The 19160-nt window shown below is 38.7% G+C and overlaps 1 protein-coding gene across 4 annotated transcripts in view; it reads left to right on the top strand.

Moving 5' to 3' along the window:
* Positions 1-19160, top strand: part of Napepld (N-acyl phosphatidylethanolamine phospholipase D) — a 34925-nt gene that overhangs the window by 10757 nt on the left and 5008 nt on the right. For all 4 annotated transcript variants that reach the window (XM_074064913.1, XM_074064915.1, XM_074064916.1 and 1 more), the window contains exons 2-4: positions 3342-3651; positions 11024-11670; positions 15336-15450. In XM_074064913.1, the coding sequence (XP_073921014.1) occupies positions 3358-3651; positions 11024-11670; positions 15336-15450 (1056 nt within the window). In that variant the 5' untranslated portion in view covers positions 3342-3357. The remainder of the gene's footprint in view (positions 1-3341; positions 3652-11023; positions 11671-15335; positions 15451-19160) is intronic.

The raw sequence follows: 19160 nt of genomic DNA, 5'->3' as shown, positions 1-19160 counted from the left end.
ACTCTGCCTCAAAAACTCACTGGGTCAGAAGTCCGCCTTGATCAGTGGTGTTTTGGTTTCTGATTCCTTACACTTTACTCAAAGTGTCTAATCTTCAACCATCCAGATACTCTCGACTTTTACTCATTCAACTTCTTTATTGACTCTTGGATTATTCTATTTTTTTCTCTTCTCCCTGCCACTGCCTCATTATCTTTTGACTTGGTGGCTGTCCACTTTTGAGTGCCCCAATTAAAAATGGAGATTTTAATATCTACTTTGAGGGCTTGCTGGAAGCCTTAATTCAAATGAAATGTGAAACTTGTAGCACTTTTCTGTTAGTGGATGTTCCAGGCTTCTACTTTCCTATTCACTAATCTGTTCCCTGACTCCTGTTTTTAGCCCCTCCCTTTTACTACCTCAATTGCCTTCCCTAAAGAACCCCTGTGTAAGCACCTTCAGCATTCCCCCATTGCCTACAGTGTGAACAAACCTCCCTCATGTGGCAGTGCAGGCGCACAGTGGGTCCCATCCTTGACTTTCCAGTCTTTTACACCTTCACAGCCTCCACTCTCACAAGCTTTCCTAGCTTTGTAGGTCCAAGCTACATTCAACCATCAGATGTCCCAAATCCTAATTGGATGTGGATTTGTGGTCTTTGAAGCAAAGTGATTTTTCCTTTCTTCCTTATCCCCTAATTTTTTTAAACTATGAGCCAAAAGTTTGATAAATTTGCTGCAGTTATAATATATGTGTATATATATATGTATGAAAGTATGTGTAAACATGCACACACATTTGTATGTGACAAGTAGATATATCTCATACACTGTTTATCCTCACAAAGTAGCACGAGGTCAGCTTTCCATGGATTAGACCTCTTACTTCGTTGGAATGTAATTTCAGCTATCTAAACTTGTGTGTTTTCATCTGTTGAATGAAGTGGGGTTTAATGAACAGTTAGTTCCTGCCATTGTAAAGGCCTCAGCTTGAGCTTAATTATAACTCAGAAAGAGTGAGTCTGTGAGAGCTGAGACACTTCACTCAGATTTTTTTTAATTCCAGTAGAACATGGATTTAGATGTTTGGCCAGTTGATAGAGAAAAAAGTTAGTATTTGTGTGTACAAGCACTTTATGTTCATTGTATCACTTAATCCTTTGAAATCTCCATAAGGTAGGCAGGTATTTTATAGGTAAGAAAGTAGAGGATTAAAAAATTTAGTTATTTGCCCAAGATAAAGCCTGTTAGACTCTCATAACTGCTGGGCACTGCACAGACAATGGTGGCTGAGCACTGGTATGTGCTTTAGCTCTACTCAGCTGTGGTTTCTTTCATCATGGTGATTATTTTCTAGACCATGGACTATTTGCTCTAGCATTTGGGAAAAAAGTGTTGTTTCAGTGTACATATTCCTCCTGGAGTTTGTGTTCTTTTCCTTTCTCTCCTGGACAGACTTTCTATTTAATCACCATTGTAGCCATAAAAATAATATTTGACTTTCTATTGTGCATATTTTCTTAGGAGTATAAAATGTGTTATGAGTATGCATCATATTTAAACCGATTAAACAGAAAACATGTTTGTTTAACACAATAGGAAAGACATGAAATTCATGGGAGAAAAATTTATACTCTTAATGTATTATTCATCACTTGTATATAGCTGCAGTCTTCTGTAGGTCACAGTCAGGGTTTCAGGGCCTTGAGTTAGGCAGTGTGGGTGGTAGTAGAAGTAGCACCAGTGAAAAGTCAGTGACAGCAGCTAATGTTTGAACTGTTGTCATGTGCACATGTATGTGTTACTAGGGTTCCAAGTGCTGTAGTTCTCTCAGCTGTTTCAATCTTGTTAGGAGCAGGTAATGAGTTTATCACTGTTTTATAGATGAGAAAAATCAAGGCACAGAGAAGGCAGGAAATTTAAAAGTCACATGACTAGGATATGTACTGCACTGAATTGGTTGTTCTAAATCTGCATTAACTAAAATTTATATTATCAGTTAAAGACATTATTGAAGTGTCTCTCCATTAATGTGCTTTCTTTCTAGGGATTTGGACTTACTACACTTTCAGGGGCATTGGCAAAAGATTATCTTCAGTGTAAACATGACTAAGCCTAGAGGGATTATAGATAAGTCACTTAAATTACTGAGGTATCCTCGATGAACTAAAGCAATCTTTACTATGTATTGTTAACAAGAATGTTTTAAAAATGTAGGTATGACGGTATTACAGATTCATGAAGATGTTATGTTGACTTCTTGTGGCTTGACAAACATCTGAGAGAAATAATTTAAAGGGAAGAAAGATTTATTTTGGCTCATGGTTTCATGAGTTTCAGTCCATGTAGGCTTGTTCATCATGGCAGAAGGATGTGGTAGAGCAGAGCTGTTCAACTTATGATAGCCAGGAAACAGAGCAGGCTGGGGAGAGGCTGGGGACAAGGTATTATCTTTCCAGTGCATATCTGTAATGGCCCATGTCCTCCAGTCAGGCCCTACCTTCTACAATTCCACCACTTTCTAATAGTCTGTTCAGATTTCAAATCCATCAGCGGATTAACCTATTGATGGCAGAGCCCTCATGCTTCAGTCACTTTCCCAAAACTCCACCTTTTGAACACTGCTTATGTAAGGGACCAAGCCTTCAATATATGTGCCTTTTGAGGGTGACACTTCATATCCAAACCATAACTGGTTCAGTTTATTCATTGAAATTGAAAATTTTTGTGGGGTGTGGTGGCTCATGCCTGTAATCCTAGCTACTCAGAAGTTTTTACCTGAGCAAAAACTTCACACATACCCAGCTCCACCAATAAAAGCTAAGTATGGTAGTGCATGTCTGTTACCTCAGCTATGCTGGGAAGCACAAATAAAAGGATCACAGTTTAGGCCAGCCCAGGCATAAAGTGAGACCCTATCTCAAATCCCATTCCCACCAAAAAAATACATAGGTTTAAAAAAAATAACCAACACAAAAAACCTGGCAGAATGGCTTAAGTGGTAGAGCACCTGCCTAGCAAGCATGAGGCTCTGAGTTCAAACCAGTACAGCCAAAAAAAGTTGAAAATTTCATATGTTTAAATACTGGCTAGGGAAATATGTTGTTTTTGATTACTGCGGTGATGAAGGGAGTTTTGAAAGGTTTGCTGATATGCTGACAGGTAAGGCAAACACCTTTTCTGTTTAGAGAATAACAATACTGGATTCTGAAATTATATTTTGCAAAAGAAAATTTGAATTGATAAGATATATAACATTTGTATTAGCTTGGCAAACTTTTTATTGGCTAAGAAATAATACTTTGTAATATGTTTTAATGCCTTTATCTTCAAAATCAGTTACACCCTCCTCCCCTTTTTTAGGTCTTTGCCAAAGGACATGGATGAAAATGAAAGCAACCAGACTCCTACGACAAGCAGCCAATATCCAAAGGAAGCAGTAAGAAAACGCCAGAATTCAGCACGGAGTTCAGGAGGAAGTGATTCTTCCAGGATTTCCAGGAAAAGCTTCAAACTGGATTATAGACTAGAGGAAGATGTAACTAAATCAAAGAAAGGAAAAGATGGGAGATTTGTTAACCCGTGGCCAACATGGAAAAATATTTCTATCCCAAATATCCTTAGATGGTTGATAATGGACAAAAATCACAGTGGTGTTCCAGGTTCCAAAGAGGTAGCATTGGCTTTGTGTATACTCTTCATATATGTATTACTTAGCTTTGCTGTGAGTTGTGTTTACTGCTTGTTAGCTAACTGAACTTTTTTTTGTATGCTAAAGCATAGTTTTAGGTTTTGGGGAGACAAAATTATTAATGTAACCCATGCCCTCACATTCCTAGTTCAGCACAAAGTACAGGTGTGAATAATCACATCTGATCTCTAGGAACAGAGGCACAGGACAGGAAATGATGCATTCTGACTGGTAAGGTTGGAGATGGCTTCACCAAAGAGGTGATATTTGTGCTGGGTGTATAGAGCTAAATGGTATTTTAAGAGTAGTTTTCTCGGTAGGTGATTCCTTGAACAAGGTCATGAAGGTGAGAAAGTGCGTGATGTGTTTAGAAAGTAGTAAAGCAGTAACCTGGTAAGAGTTTGGAATAGGGATTTTAAGAGGTAAGGCATGACCTAGAGTGTGTTTTTAATCCTTGAACAAGACTGCCAATGCTAGAAAAGAAATCTGACGACCTCTTCAGATCTTTAAAAATTGACTATAGGTTACTGGTCTTATTTTCCTTTTTCCTTTCTTAGTTTTTTTTTCCATGCCCCCCACCATCTTCCTTGGCTTCTCCTCACTATCAACCACTGTCTTGTCAGGCTTTTGGGAAGTTGAGAGATAGAGAACCTGACTTTGTGAATGTAGGGATGGAATGAAAAGAGTGGGGGCTGCCCTGAGGCTTGATCTTCAGTAGGAAGAGGCAGGAGGGGCTAAAGGGTCAATGTAGGTGATGGTGTTAGATTTTCTACCTTGGTACCTGTGCTATATGGGATCAGAAACCTATATCACTTTGATACTGGGAATGTTGACAGTTTTTAATCTTAGTTATCAGAATTGATTAATGCGAATAATATATACATACATACATACATAAAATATGTATATATTTGTGGTGCTGGAGATCAAACTCAAGGCTTTGCACATGTTATGCAGGTGCTCTAACACTGAGTTGCACCACCAGCCCAGTAGTTTTATTTGTCTGTCTGTCTGTCTATCTGCCTATCATCTGTCTTTCCATCCATCTGTCCGTTCTTGCAGTACTGAGGTTTGAACTCAGGGTTTTGTGCTTGCTGAGCAGGCATTCTTGCCACTTGAACCACACCATGAGCCCCGTTTGCTTTGGTTATTTTGGAGATACAGTCTTACTCTTTGCCTAGGCCAGCCTGGACATGATCCTTCCATTTTATGCTTCTTGATATTGTTGGGATGACAGGTATGTGCAACCAAGCCCAGCTTTTTTTGATTAAGATGGGATCTTTGTAAACTCTTTTTGCCCAGGCTAGCCTAGAACCACAATCTTCCTGATCTCAGCCTCCCCCGTAGCTTGTGATGACAGGCTCACACCACACCAAGATGGGGGTCTTGCTGACTTTTATCCAGGGCTGACTTGAACCACGATCCTACCAATCTCAGCCTTCCAAGTAGCTAGGATTATATGTGTGAGCCACCAGTGTCTGGCTTGTTTTGTTTTTTTGACAGGGCCTTACTGTGTGACATAGGCTGACCTTAAACTTTCTATCCTTCTGCCATAGTCTCCTGAGCTGGGATTGTAGGGATGTACCACCATACATGGCTCCAGTGGTTTTTTTTTTTTTAAAGCACCTCTTTAGAATTAGGCAAGACATTAATAGACGAAAGCTTATGTTTTTAACTTTTAGGATGGTGTGAAGGAACAAGAGAGTTTGTTTGTTTTTTCCTAATGAATACCATATGAAGAGAAACATGGAGTCAGGCTGTGAAAAGGATTAGGGATGAAGACCAAGATATATAGGCTATGTGTTGGGGTAAATTTCTTCCTGGTTTTGGGTCACAGCTTCTAAAAATAACAAAGTTTAGTTATGGTATATTTAGTTTTGTTGAGTCTCTGAGGACTCACCAGGCCAGTGGTTCTTAAGCTGTTTTGGATACTGACCCCTGTTGAGAAGCTGATGAAAGCTGTGGACCCTCTTCTCAGAGAGATACACACATGCAAGTAGAAACATTTTTTAATTATACTTTCTCCTGTTTTATGAAACCTGTCAAGTCCATCAATTCACTTGTTGTTTAAAGTATTTTCTGAGCACTTCCTGTTGCTGGCACACTGTATTATGTAGTAGAAACAGAGCCACAAACAGAGCAGAGAGATAATATGACTCTCTTAGACTGTAGGTTTAGTGGAAGAGAGACACTAAGTAAGTTGTGTGATGTATTAAAACATTGTAAGTGCAGTAAAGAATAATAAAGCAGAGAAGGAAGTTACAGTGCTAGAGGTGAGGCTACATTCTTTAAAGCTTTTCATTTTTAAGGCAGGAGATTAAAAAAAAAAACAAACAAAAAAGGCCAAATGAGACCTCCTGTCTGTACCAGTTAAAAACAAATTGAGGAGTAAAAAGTAAGACAAGACACTTCTGCACTACTCCAATTTATATTTGATTTTTGATTTCTTATCTATGGCTTGTTTCCTTCCCGTTTTTAGTAAAAGCCTAGCGCTAGATCAAGTGAAGGTTGACTTCTTTTATTTCAGGATAACTGTATCTCTATGCTTAAGCCCTTTAAATAAATTGCTCAAGTATTAACTTTCACCATCTCTCAAATGTGATAGAGCAGTACATTTTCCAAAAACAAACAGCTGGCCAAGTGGCTCAAGTGGTAGAGTGCCTGCCTAGCAAGTATGAAGCCTTTAGTTAAAACCCTAGTACTACCAAAAAAAAAAAGAAAAAAATCTGAAACAAACAACAAACCATGAAGAACTATGTGAAGAAAAATCTGAAACAAACAACAAACCATGAAGAACTATGTGAAGAACATCTGCTTCAGATGGTTGAGTCAACTCATAATTATTTTAATCAAATTTTTGGGAGTTGTTTTTGTTAGACATTGGGAAGCTGGCATTTAATAAGTAAATCACAACTTCAGATAGCTCTTTTATAAATAAAGTAATAAACATAGAATAATCATATCTTATGCTGCCTTACAGTGTTATGTATTATGTCTCATAGTATATTGTTTTAAGTATATAAATACGAAAGTATTTCGGAAGAGACATGATTAAAATATGCATTAACTGATAGGTCCAAGTGAAGTGAAAATGGTTTGTAGCAGGCTACACAGTTCAGTTGCCTGGTCAGGTAACAGTGTTTGTTTGCTTGGGTCATTCCTGGTATTTATCTCTTCTGGGTCATCAGTGGAGGGTGCCAGTTTACAGGCTGTGTATTGTTCAAATGCTGTCATTATTTTGTGTTGTTGCTGGGTCCATAACCTTGTCTGATTGATACTGTGAATCATAGTCACCCACAGAGAAAAAGAGAGAAATGAAGAATGTCCAGTTGGGAGGAAAGGGTACTTCCTGAGTTACATTAGTTGTCCTAATCAGTTACTGCTGCAGAAGTACACACAGGGCAATCAAATTGAAATGTGAGAGGCACACAGAACAGGTTGCTACAGACAGCAGGGGTTTGGAAAACAGGTTTGGGTTTACGGTTCTTCACTGACTGGCCTTATTTCTATCACAATCCAATCCCCCAAGGAATTTTGCTATAGCTGGGATCTTATGTGTCCCCCAGAGCCCATGTATTAAGGGCTTAGTCCCCAGCTTGGTGCTATTGAGAAGTATAGAAACTTTAAAAGGTGGGGCCTATTGGGAGGTCTGCTGGCCATTGGAACTGAGCTCTTGAAGCGCATAAGGGGACCCCAGCCCTTTCTTCTCCTTGTTCTTTTTTTATGGTCATGATAAGACTTTGCTTTATCACATGTTCCCACTATGATGTGCTGCCTTGCCACAGGCCCCAAAACAATGGGGCTACTTAATCATGGACTGAAACCTCAAAAGCTGTGAGCTAATACCCCCTTTTTTTGTTATAAATTGATTTATCTCACGTATTTGTTATGCTAATGGAAAGAAGACTAATGTCAACTTCAATTTTTTCCTTTATATTTTGAGGTTTGCATGATACAGGAAATTACTTTGAAAATAATGCATTCTTAGATGTATTTTATTGAAGAATAGGGTGACTTGAAAAAATGAAAAATATCAATTTATTCAAGTATACTTCTGGTTGCTTTTTAATTTTTAACAAGAAAAAAATACACAGTTTTTATAAAGACAGTGCTGCAAGGCTTACAAGGAAAATACCAGACTGCTAGCCCCTGCTACTGAGTTCCCTTCCCCAGAAGCAACAACTTTCAGTGCTGGAAATGGTTTCCTCTGCAGTCACCTTCATATTTCTAAGGCAAAGGAATGTATGCCTTACCCTGGCATTATCTACTGACTTCAACCCTGGATTATCAGGTTTAACTCAATTCTGCCACTCTCCCCCAACTCTCATGCTTCTTCCTAATCTTTCCTATTCTGCTAGAATTGATACATCATGATTTTTTCCTTCTTTTCCCTGTTGTTTTTTTTTTTTTTAAAGAAATGGAATCTTACTGTGTTGCTCAGACTAGCATCAAGCTTGCAGGCCCCAGTGAGCCTCCTTCCTTAGCCTCCAGGAACCACAGGTGCACACCACTCTGCCTGGCTCTTGGATTTTTTTTTTTTATTGACAGATAATGATTCTATCTCTTTATAGGATACAGTGTGATGTTTAAATACATTTATACATCTTGTTGGTCAATCAGGGCATTTAGGTTTTTTATCTCAAACATTTATCATTTCTTTGTGATAGGAATATTCAAAATCCTCTCTGCTAGCTATTTTGGATTATGCAATACAATATTATGAATATTATTAACTGTACTTACCCTTCTGATTTTATTGCTAACATTATGACTATCAATATTTTTTCATTGATGAACCAATAATGTACACTGTGGTTTATATACTTAAAAACTTCTAATAACCCTTCTTTTTTTTTTTTTAAACTGCTTGACTTTCTATGTATTTACGACTGTTATTTCCCTGCCTTCCAAGGCTTCTCAATGCAGTTTTCCTGAGGAAAAGACCTTCAGGTGGTCGTCAGCACTAGGCTTTAGTCGGGCTCACAGCCCGTGCAGGGTCTCTGAGAGCAAGACCGAAGACTATGTAGATCCTGAGAGTTGGTGCTAGTTTAAAAATTTTAAGGTTTTATTAACATAATACAGGCTCAACCTATTTAAAATGTACAATTTGGTGAGTTTTGACACATGCACACAGAACTGATGACTGTAATCAAGATAATGAACATATTTGTCATTCTCAAATGCTTGCTTATGTCCTTTTGTGATCGGTCTCACCCGTATTCTCCCTACTTGTTCCCCAAGCTGTTGCTTTTTTAAAAAATGTGTTAAGTGTGGGCAGAGGGTATAGCTCAGTGGTAGAGCACATGCTTAGCTTACGAGAGGCCCTGGGTTTGATCCTCAGCACCACAAAAAATGTATTAAGTGAATTAATATTTGAGGGAAAATATGGTAGTGGGAGGCAGTAAACATGGAGACTAGCTGAGAGTGATCTGGTATGAGTGCTATAACTACTTTAATTCTTTTTGTTGTCTCATCTGTAAGATGGAAATAATTAATAGTATTTATCTCTAGTATCTTAGTGTTACTTTAAAAAAAACTGGGCTGGGGTTGTGACATAAACAGGAAAGCACCTGCATAGTAAGCACAAAGCCCTGAGTTTAAACCCCAGTAATGCCAAAAAATGTCATTTTAAATGAATAAGTACAAAGTCTAGTACATAGTAAAAACTCCATAAATGGTAGTTATTGTTAATGTATTTTATTGTATATTATAGTATACTAAAGTACTTGCTCTATTAGATCCTTCATCATCATTACTATTATGTGTTAGTATTATGCCTAACATTCACTTCTTTTCCTTCTTGAAAAGTACACCATATGGCATTTGTTATTGTTCTTTAACCCTAACTGCCAAACTTGAGAATTGAATCAAAGTTCACATTTGTTTATTTACTCATTCATCCAGCAAGTTTTATTGAGCATATGCTGTGTTGAAGTTACTGAACCAAACACTGACTGATTCCCAGTTGCATAAGACATGAGGTAAATCCTGCATAGAGTCACCAGAATATTAGAGGAAATGTGTGGACTGAGGCATGGAAATTTAGAGTCAGTGAGTGCTTCCCTAGGTGGAGGCGCAGGGATGGTCCGCTTAGGGTGTGCAGTGTGATAAGTCTCAGAGGGCTTAGAGGGGGAGACAGCCTGAGAAATGGGATCAGTACCTCATGGGATTCTCATGTTCAGGCCAGGAGTGGGAGGTAGTCCATGTAGATGGGACACAGAGCATTTGTAGAGGAATAGTGTGAAATCTAGGGAAGCCCACAGTTGGCTTATGGCTAGGCCAAGGAAGGGAGTGGATTTTTGTTAGGCAGTGGAGAACAGTGAAGACTTTTCCCCAGGAAGTTATTCCTTAACTAGGCTGTTTTTGAGAACTGTTTTGGCTCATGTGTGTGGACTGAGAGGCCACAAAGACAGCTGAACAATCAGAGCTTTAAAGTGTCTGGATATTACTTCGGTCATAAGTAGGCCAGCACTGTGCAGCAGTGCAAGCAATTGATAACATTGGTGCATGCTTGGTTGCCAGGTTGGGGGTTGCTTTCTTCTTTGGGAACAGAGTACATATTGTATGCAGCCACCCTACTTCAGTTCTCACAGCAGTGAATTGGAAATAAAATTACTATATCTCTTTTCCACATGGGGAAACCAGGCTTTAGAGTGGCTAACAAAAATCTCTGTTGTCCTCTCCCTGTGCTGCTCCCTCTCTTCCCTTCCCTGCATTCCGACTATCCCGGTGACTTCTCACTAGTTTTCCTTCACTAGATCTCCCCATCTGCCCTCCCTTGTCTCAGCCCACCTCTTAAGGGTAAGGAACAAGAAGAACCACTTGTGAATGTGATTTTCCTAGGAACCATCACAGTGCTTCATTTTGTTATGTGTACTCAAAAAGTCAGATTCATATCTGAGATCCAAGAGCTACAAATTAGCTGTTCTCAGCTTTCTGTATTGTTTCCAGGGACTGACCTGCTTCTAAGGCCATTTTCAGCAGCAAATCCACCAGCTTAGTGAGGTGAAAATTTGAAAAATGACTGCATCCAGGCAAGCCTACTTCTGTTATTTCAGAAAAGGGCTTTAAAGAAATTAATAAGTTTAGCAGTATTCAAAGCTTTAAATTTAATTTTCCCTTTTTCTGATTGCATTTGGAATTAAAATGGTTACTATTGTATCATCACAGTAAGTCAAATCCAGAAGTAAAGGATGAATTTTCAGGAGAACAACAAAAATAGCAACTTTATTGGATGACTTCAGTTCTCCCCAAATAGTTCTTCTTACTATAACTTATGTAAAATATGTTCTGTGATGATATAATACCTTTTCTTTTTAACTGCTGCTTTTCCTTTCTCTCTTTATACACATAGGAACTTGACAAAGAACTCCCAGTGCTCAAGCCATATTTTATCAATGACCCTGAAGAAGCTGGAGTGCGGGAGGCTGGTTTAAGGGTCACTTGGCTGGGACATGCAACACTGATGGTGGAAATGGATGAGCTCATACTCCTTACAGACCCTATCTTTAGCTCTCGTGCTTCTCCATCACAGTACATGGGTCCGAAGCGGTTTCGTCGCCCCCCATGCACAATAAATGAACTGCCCTCAATAGATGCCGTCCTTATCAGTCACAATCACTATGACCACCTGGACTACAATTCTGTCGTCGCTTTGAATGAGCGATTCGGTAACGAGTTGAGATGGTTTGTGCCTTTGGGTCTCCTCGATTGGATGCAGAAATGTGGCTGTGAAAACGTGATTGAGCTGGACTGGTGGGAGGAGAATTGTGTCCCTGGCCATGATAAGGTCACTTTTGTCTTTACACCTTCCCAGCACTGGTGTAAGAGGACCCTAATGGATGACAACAAGGTTCTGTGGGGCAGCTGGTCCGTCTTGGGGCCTTGGAATCGATTCTTCTTTGCAGGAGATACTGGTTATTGTCCTGCTTTTGAAGAGATAGGGAAAAGATTTGGACCTTTTGACCTTGCAGCTATTCCCATTGGTGCTTACGAACCAAGGTTTGTAAACTTGCAGCATTGTTGGGGGTTGGTGGGTCAGAATCAGTTAGGTTTTTTAAAAAAAATTTAAAATATCATAGCCAGACTATCAAATAATTAGTCAAAATCAGAAATGTATTATCAAGAAAAAAGACCAAGGTATAAAGAATTACCACATCTCACCAGAAGTTTCACGCACCAGCTGGTAATCAGACTCATCTCTTGCTCTCCCTTTCACATGGAGAATTCTTTCTTTATTATAACTACTTTTCACTCCAAGATCAGGATGCACCAATCCTCTGTCCTATTGCTCTGCTATGTTTAGCAGAGTGAGAAAGCAAGGAGTTAGCCTATAGCATTAGTCCCTTGTGATGGTCTTATTTCAGTCAGCATGATGTGAATCTGATATGATGTTGCACTAATCACCTCACCCTCCAGCTGCTGTGTGCATATCACCTGTTTTCAGAGCGGCCAACAGCCACAGTATCATTGGAGACCTAGGAGACCCAGCTACCATGTGTGTTTTCCTCAATGTGGGGAAAGAGAAGTGAGTTCAAAGAATTCAGTTAGATTTCTTTCAATTCTGATTTACATGTACAAGTAAAGACAAAACAAACACTGGTAGTAAGAAAGGGATAATTGATTTTTTTAAAAGGTGCTTTATTTTATTCTATGGTACTTACCCAGATGCATATAATACATTTTAGGCAATCCTACAAGCAGAACAGCTAGTGTTTTTCTAATTCTTAGATGGATTTGATGAATCTGATCTTTTATTCCCAACTGATTTTGCTATGTTTGTGAACCATTTAAGTTCACTAAAACCATTTTCCCTATCTTTATTAACATGTATTTCTCCCTTTTATGTTTTTTGCTAGTTTCTTTTTCTTTTTTTTGGTTGGGCGAGGCTGTTTACCTCTTTTTGGCTTCTGATAATTATTGAAATTATCATGTCAGTATTAGTGCTTGAATTTACTTTTCCACTTAAATAGTGGTTTCTAATGAAATCTCTGAAAACATTGTCAACCTGTGGGTGGTTTTTTTTTTTTTAAAGAAATAAATACATGTTCTTAACATAGAATATTTCTTACTTAAGATTATGAAAATAGTCTGCATAGATAGCAATGTATACATTTGATATGTGTGTGAAGATAAACCAAACTGTACACATTACTCACCTACTCCCCTCTTCCTGCTTGCATTAAAGCCATCTTATTTCTAAGATGGGAGAAGTGACAGAGAAGATAGTCTTTGCCCCAAGAAAGTTAATATGGTAGCTACTTTCTACTGTGTAATCCATTTCTCTGGTTAGTACTAACAGTTTTAGAAATAATGTATCCATCAGCAAAACTTTTGGGAGTACTCTACAAATGTATATTGATTATATCAAAACCTACTTCCAATAATGTGTTGGGAATGTTTATCCTTACTTTGGGGGTCTTTTGTTACAGGCATTCTAATTCAGGTCAGAAGAATCTGACATTATTTTAATTTTTAAATTAGAATAAAATATTTGCATTTATTTCAAATAGACATGAGGATGGAAAGGAAATAGGATTCGCAATAAGATTGTTTTTTAAAAAAAGCCATAGAGAGACATACCAAAATCTGTTTTCATCTTACTCTGAATCCCAAGTGTCAGGAGATACAACAGATTCTGTAATCTGTTGAGAACACAGTGGCTTTGTTTTTGGGCTCCCATAGGATGCAGCAACTGCTGACAGTAAATAACCTCCTCTTGCTGTTGCATGAATATCCCCATGGTGTGTCCTTTGAAGTGCAGAAGTACCTGTGCTGAATACCCAGTGGTGTCTCTGTGCTATTAGTCTGCATTGGCAGACCCGGGATATAAGTAACATGAAGAGTGTTGTTTTCCTCCACTAAACCTTGGCTTGGAAAGCAAGAAGTTTGCTTGCAGACAGTATGCTTTTTCATTTTTATCAGAAATAATCATTCTTTTTTCCTGAAGGTGTTGGTTTTGTTTACTTTTCTGGGTGAATCTATGAAGTAGGTGCTATATTTAATGCTTTTGTAAACTTTGTTTAATCCTCACAACACCCTTGTAGGGTGGGTCTAACTTTATATTTCACAGATGTGGAAATGGAAGCATAGAGAATTTGAAGGGACTTTTTTTTTTTTTTTTTTTGGTTGGGAGGAGGCTAGATATTTACCTCTTTTTGGCTCCTGATAAGGCATTCCAGGCAAGAGTGGATTTGCCTGAGGCCCTCTGCCTCCCAAGCCCTGTTCTTTACAAGGCGTTAGGCAGCCTTCCAGTGCTTCATTGTCCTTTACCTGCTAGCCCTCTCTTCTTGCCAAACCAGACACCTCATTGTTCAGTTTTATGATGTTTAAATAAAATTCCTTGAATAGTAATGGGACTTTTTTGCCCTCAATCTTTAAAGTTTACACACTAAAAAAACCTTTTCTTTTTTTTTTTTGAGACAGGTTTGTCTCAAATACTGTGCCTGACTTTAGACACTTTTTGTTTGCTTACCAATTTAGCAAGTTTTTTTAAAAAAAACTATTGCTGCTGGCTATCCAGATTCTCTTGTAATTGGAGTTTGGATTTTCAGTTCTTTACCAAGTTTTCAGTTTCTTTGCTTCATTCCCAGGATTGCAAAGTGTCTGCTTTCTAAGTCATATCTTCAGAATATGTCATCATTAAAAATCAGAATGTACATGAAACAAAATTTTACTGTTCAGAGAGGAGTTTTGCTTGAGACTCACTTCTATGCAGCATTTGTATGCACAAGATTTTTGCTTTTCGTTTTTCAGCTGAAAAGGGGGCCAAAGGAAGGTGTTTTGCTTATTGTGAATGGGTTTTTGAGGTTTTTTTCTTTTTTGGCAGCACTGGAATTTGAACTTAGGTGCTTGCTAGGCAAGGCACTCTTACCACTTGAGCCACCCAACCAGCCTTGTAAATGGGTTTTTGCTAAACAGGTTTTGCTTCTTGTTTTTGTTTTTGGTGGGACTGGGGTTTGAACTCAGGGCTTCGTGCTTACAAAACATCTGCTCTACTACTTGAGTTAATACCTCTAGTACATTTTTGCTCTGGTTATTTTGGAGATGGGGGTCAGATGAACTATTTGCCCGGGCTGGCCTCAAACAGTGATGCTCCTGATCTCAGCCTCCCAGGTATCTAGGATTACAGACATGAGCCATCAGCGCGCACAGCTCTTTTTTGAATTTTTTCGTCTATTTTATTCTACAATTAAGCCTTGATCTTGCTTCCAGGCTTGTTTTCTGGCTCATTCACAACATTGCTTGTGTTCTGTAGCAATCTCAACTTTGGCTATACATTGAACTCACCTGGGGGATTTAAAAAAACTAATGCCCAAGTCCCAACCCAGAATAATTAAGTCAAGAGTCACTGAGGGTACTGTCTGGGCAACAATATTCATTAAAAGTTCTCTAGACAAGTCCAGTGTGAATCCAAAGGCTGAAAAGTGGTTGAAAGTAGCACTATGGCATGTTGCTGTTTTGTTGGCAGTTCAACCTAATTCTTAGGTGTACTGATTCAAAATCAAATGAAGCATCAAGGCAGGGAAGTAAAATAATCATGCTGAGTTGCTTCTCATTTTTCAAACATACAGTCCTGTGCAGAATCTTAAAGGTCAATTAGATGAAGCAGTAAGTAGAATTTAGGGTCTATTCAAAGGCTAGATTAACAAATTGCTGTTTTTCAGGTGGTTTATGAAATACCAGCATGTAAACCCAGAAGATGCCGTAAGGATTCACATTGATGTTCAAGCAAAGAAATCTGTGGCAATTCACTGGGGAACTTTTGCCTTAGCAAATGAGGTAAGTTTGTGATAAAAATAGTTCCGATTATGTGTTTGACCAGTGGTAGGATTTAGAGCAAGTGCTCTACCACTTTAGCTATACTCCCAATCCCTTTCCTTTTTAGTTTGTTTTTAGATAGGGCCTGGGCTGGCCTTGAACTATGATTCTCCTATGTCTGCCTCCTGAGTGGCTAGGATTAGAGGCATGTACCACCATGCCTGTCTGTCATCCATAAATCTTGACCCAGTATTTGCTATGTACCAGGCATTGGGATAGATGTGGTTCTAGTCCTAGACTATATAACAAGAGAGCTGATTTTTCCTTAAGGGAGCTGAACCGTAAAAACTCTGCTGCTAACCTGGGTTCTCAGATAAAGGCCAGGATTGTAAACCTCTCTCTCCTTTCCTGGATCCAAATCCTGCCCTAAGCAGAATTTAGGAAGAGATGGTTGGAATTTGGCTTCTCCTACTTTGCTTTCTGTGTCATCCTCCACATCCCACGGCTTCTCTGCAGAAACCCAGTGCTTTCTTGACAATTTTAGCTTTTCCCCTCTGTCCTATTTCTGGCTTGCCCTCTTTTTCAGATGCAGCTTGTTCCAAAATTACCTAATACATTTCCCCCCCGTAATCAAATTTCCCATCCTATGATGCAGTAACCCCGAGTCACGATGCAGAGACTCTTAGCTGTGCTGCCAGGGGATAAAGTGAAACGAATAATGAGTAACTCTGGGGGCAGAGAGAAGGCAGGAGAGTATGAAGTGCATGTATGTGTATTTACGAAGAACAAGTTTGAGATTGGTCATAGTGGCATACTACTATATTTGGTGGTAATTTCTTATTCCATCTCTATAGGTATGTGTATCTGAATGTTCCATATATATTATCTATTAGTGACTTAGATGAAGTGATAATATTTTATTAAACCTATGCAAAGAAGGAAATGAAAAATTTTAGATTAAGTGATTAGGTATATTGTTGTGCTGTTTACTGAGATGGGGAAGATGAGGAGAGAATAAAGACTTCAGTCATTGAGAGTTATTGTAAGTAGGTTACAGTAGCTCCTGCCTGTCATCCCAGCTAGTGGTGAAACAAAAGTAGAAGGATTGTGGTCCAGGCCAGCCTCGGGTAGTAAGTGAGATCCTGTCTCAAAAATAACCAGAGCAAAAAGGACTAAAGGCTTGGCTCAAGCAGTAGAGCACCTGCTTACCAAGTGTGAGGTTCTGAGTTCAAACTCCAGTACTGCCAAAAAAAATATCGTAAGCCAGGTGTGGTGGCACATGTCTGTAATTCCAGCACTCTAGAGGCTGAGGTAACATCCTGGCTGAGGTCTGAGGACATCCTGAGCTACTCAGCAAAACTGTTCTTGTTGTATTTAACCTACTCATTTTTGAGACAGGGCCTCTCCATGTATCTCAGGCTAGCCTTGAACTTTGAATTCTCCTGCCTCAGCCCCCGAGTGCTGGAATTACTAGCATGTGTCACCGTGCCTGGATTCCATCTTTATTTCTTAATGAGATATGTAATAAAAATTTATTTATTCTAGCAGTTTGTTTAACTATGAGTATGTTAAACAATAAAGTAGACAGGATTTTCAGAAATGTATAACCTATTTCTAAACACTTTAAAACTATTTGCAAACAAGTGGTTATAATAGCTGTCCATGGTAATATAAGCAGAATAAGAGTCCATAACTTGGTACTACTCTAGAATTATAAATATAGCAACATCTAATTTTTATGGACTGATAAGCATATTTCCTTAGGATGTGTTTAAGACATAATTTTCAAGCATTATATAATGTATGTTAACTTTTTTACTGGCCTGGATCTTTACTTTGAATAGATTCTATTGTAAGTAAATCATAAGACAGTGATCCCTTTAGGAACTTAGGAGTTGTCTAGCTAGTGCTTAATGGAAGAGCTGGGAGCTCTTTTGTTGTCCCTACTTCCTCTTATTGATCTCTGATTTACTATCTTGCTTTTTTCATGGTTGTTTGGTCCCATGACTGTGGGGTGTTTTAGTCCCTTGTGGAGTAAAGTATTTGGATTATAAGATAATATCAGTCACTTAGAAGCCTTCCTTACCTACTTCTAAGGTTCTAGATGGTTAGAACAACCAAGAATTAATGTGTGAAAAAACTCAGAAACATACTGCTAACTCTAGACAGATTAAAGTCAAAAGGTCTACTCTCAGCTAAAATCCTCACAAAGCCAGTACCGGTGGCTCACAGCTGTAATCTTAGCTACTCAGGAGGCAGAGATCAGGAGGATCGCAGTTTGAAATAAGCCCAGGCAAATAGTTGAAGAGACCCTATCTTGAAAAAACCCATAACAAAAAAGGCATGTGGAGTGGCTCAAGATGTAGGTCTTGAGTTCAAGCCCCAGTACCACAAAAAAACAAAAACAAAAACAAACTCACACCAAGTCAGCATAATATCATGCTCTACATTAAAGTCATAGCTTAGCAGTGAACTTATCAATGTGGGGTGATTGTGTGTACATGTATTGCTGGCCAGGACTTGTAGAGTCCTGGTGAAAAGGTGAAAAGAATTTAACAAAAGGAATTACATTTTATTGAGAAAGAATTTCATCATTTTGAAATCTTTTAAAAAAAAAAAACTTTGCAAGAGAAATTCCTTGACTTAGGCTAGTATTTACTTAATTTTTATTAGACGTGTATTAGTGATCTCCTTTCTATATTTATAAAATAGACTAAAAATAGGTTTCTGGTACCACCTACCCATTAATAAGCGGTTATCTTTAGGAATACAGAGTAAATAAGTTTTAGTTAAAACCTAAGTCATTTGAAAGGCAGTGACTCCTTAAGCATAGCCATAAATGTGGAAGTGAAAGACCTCCATGTGCCTCAAGAATTGTTTCAAGGTCTTATCTTGGTCTCCACTGCTAGCTCTTCATCTCCCTCCATCTAAACATTGAATGCTGAAGGCATTCTTTGCTTGGTTCTTCCCCTAGGGACTCATCTAGCCTTATGGCTTTAAATACCATCTGTCTCCTGCCCTTTTTAAGATTTCTCTCATTATCCACATTTATATATACAGCTGTCTCTTGACATCTCCACTTAGCTATGCATTAGTTAACTGGAACTTAAGTCTGATACCAAACTTTCTGATCTTCCCTCAAACTTGTTTCTCTTACAGCTTAGTAAATAGTAACTCCCTCTTCCTAGGTTCAGGCCAGAACCTTGACTTCTTTTTCCTCACATCTTCATCCAGTCCCTCCCTTCTCCCCACCTTGCCCATATATAATCAGCTCAACTTTCAGATTACACTCAGAATTTGATCTTTTCTTACCTTCTTTCTTGCTACCACACTGCCCCTATAGTCTCTGCTCAGCACTGTTAAAGGGCAGTGATCTTACAACTTCAGTCCACTCTTCTGTCAGAGGGAAAGCCTCAGCTCTCATTACTGCCTGTGAAAGCCTTGTGCAATCTGCTCCATCAGGTCTTTGTTCATATGGCGCCTTCTTGAGAGGACTTCGTCGACTATTGTATTTGAAATTAGACCTCAATCCCCAGCACTTTCTTCTCTCCAGAATGTATTGACCATTTAGATGTATCTATTTTTTATTTCATTTCTTATCTCTATAGTAGAATGTAAGAGGAGCAAGAATTTTTGATTTAATTCCCAAAGCTGGCACACTTTGTAGATTCTCAGAAGGTACTTTTTGTTAAAGGGACAGGCAGACTCCTTGTACACAGGGCCCTCCAAGC

The sequence above is a fragment of the Castor canadensis genome, chromosome 2 (assembly GCF_047511655.1).
Source record: "Castor canadensis chromosome 2, mCasCan1.hap1v2, whole genome shotgun sequence".
NCBI lineage: Eukaryota > Metazoa > Chordata > Mammalia > Rodentia > Castoridae > Castor > Castor canadensis.
The sequence above is the reverse complement of the archived record's forward strand: the minus strand, read 5'-3'. Positions and strand labels throughout refer to the sequence as shown.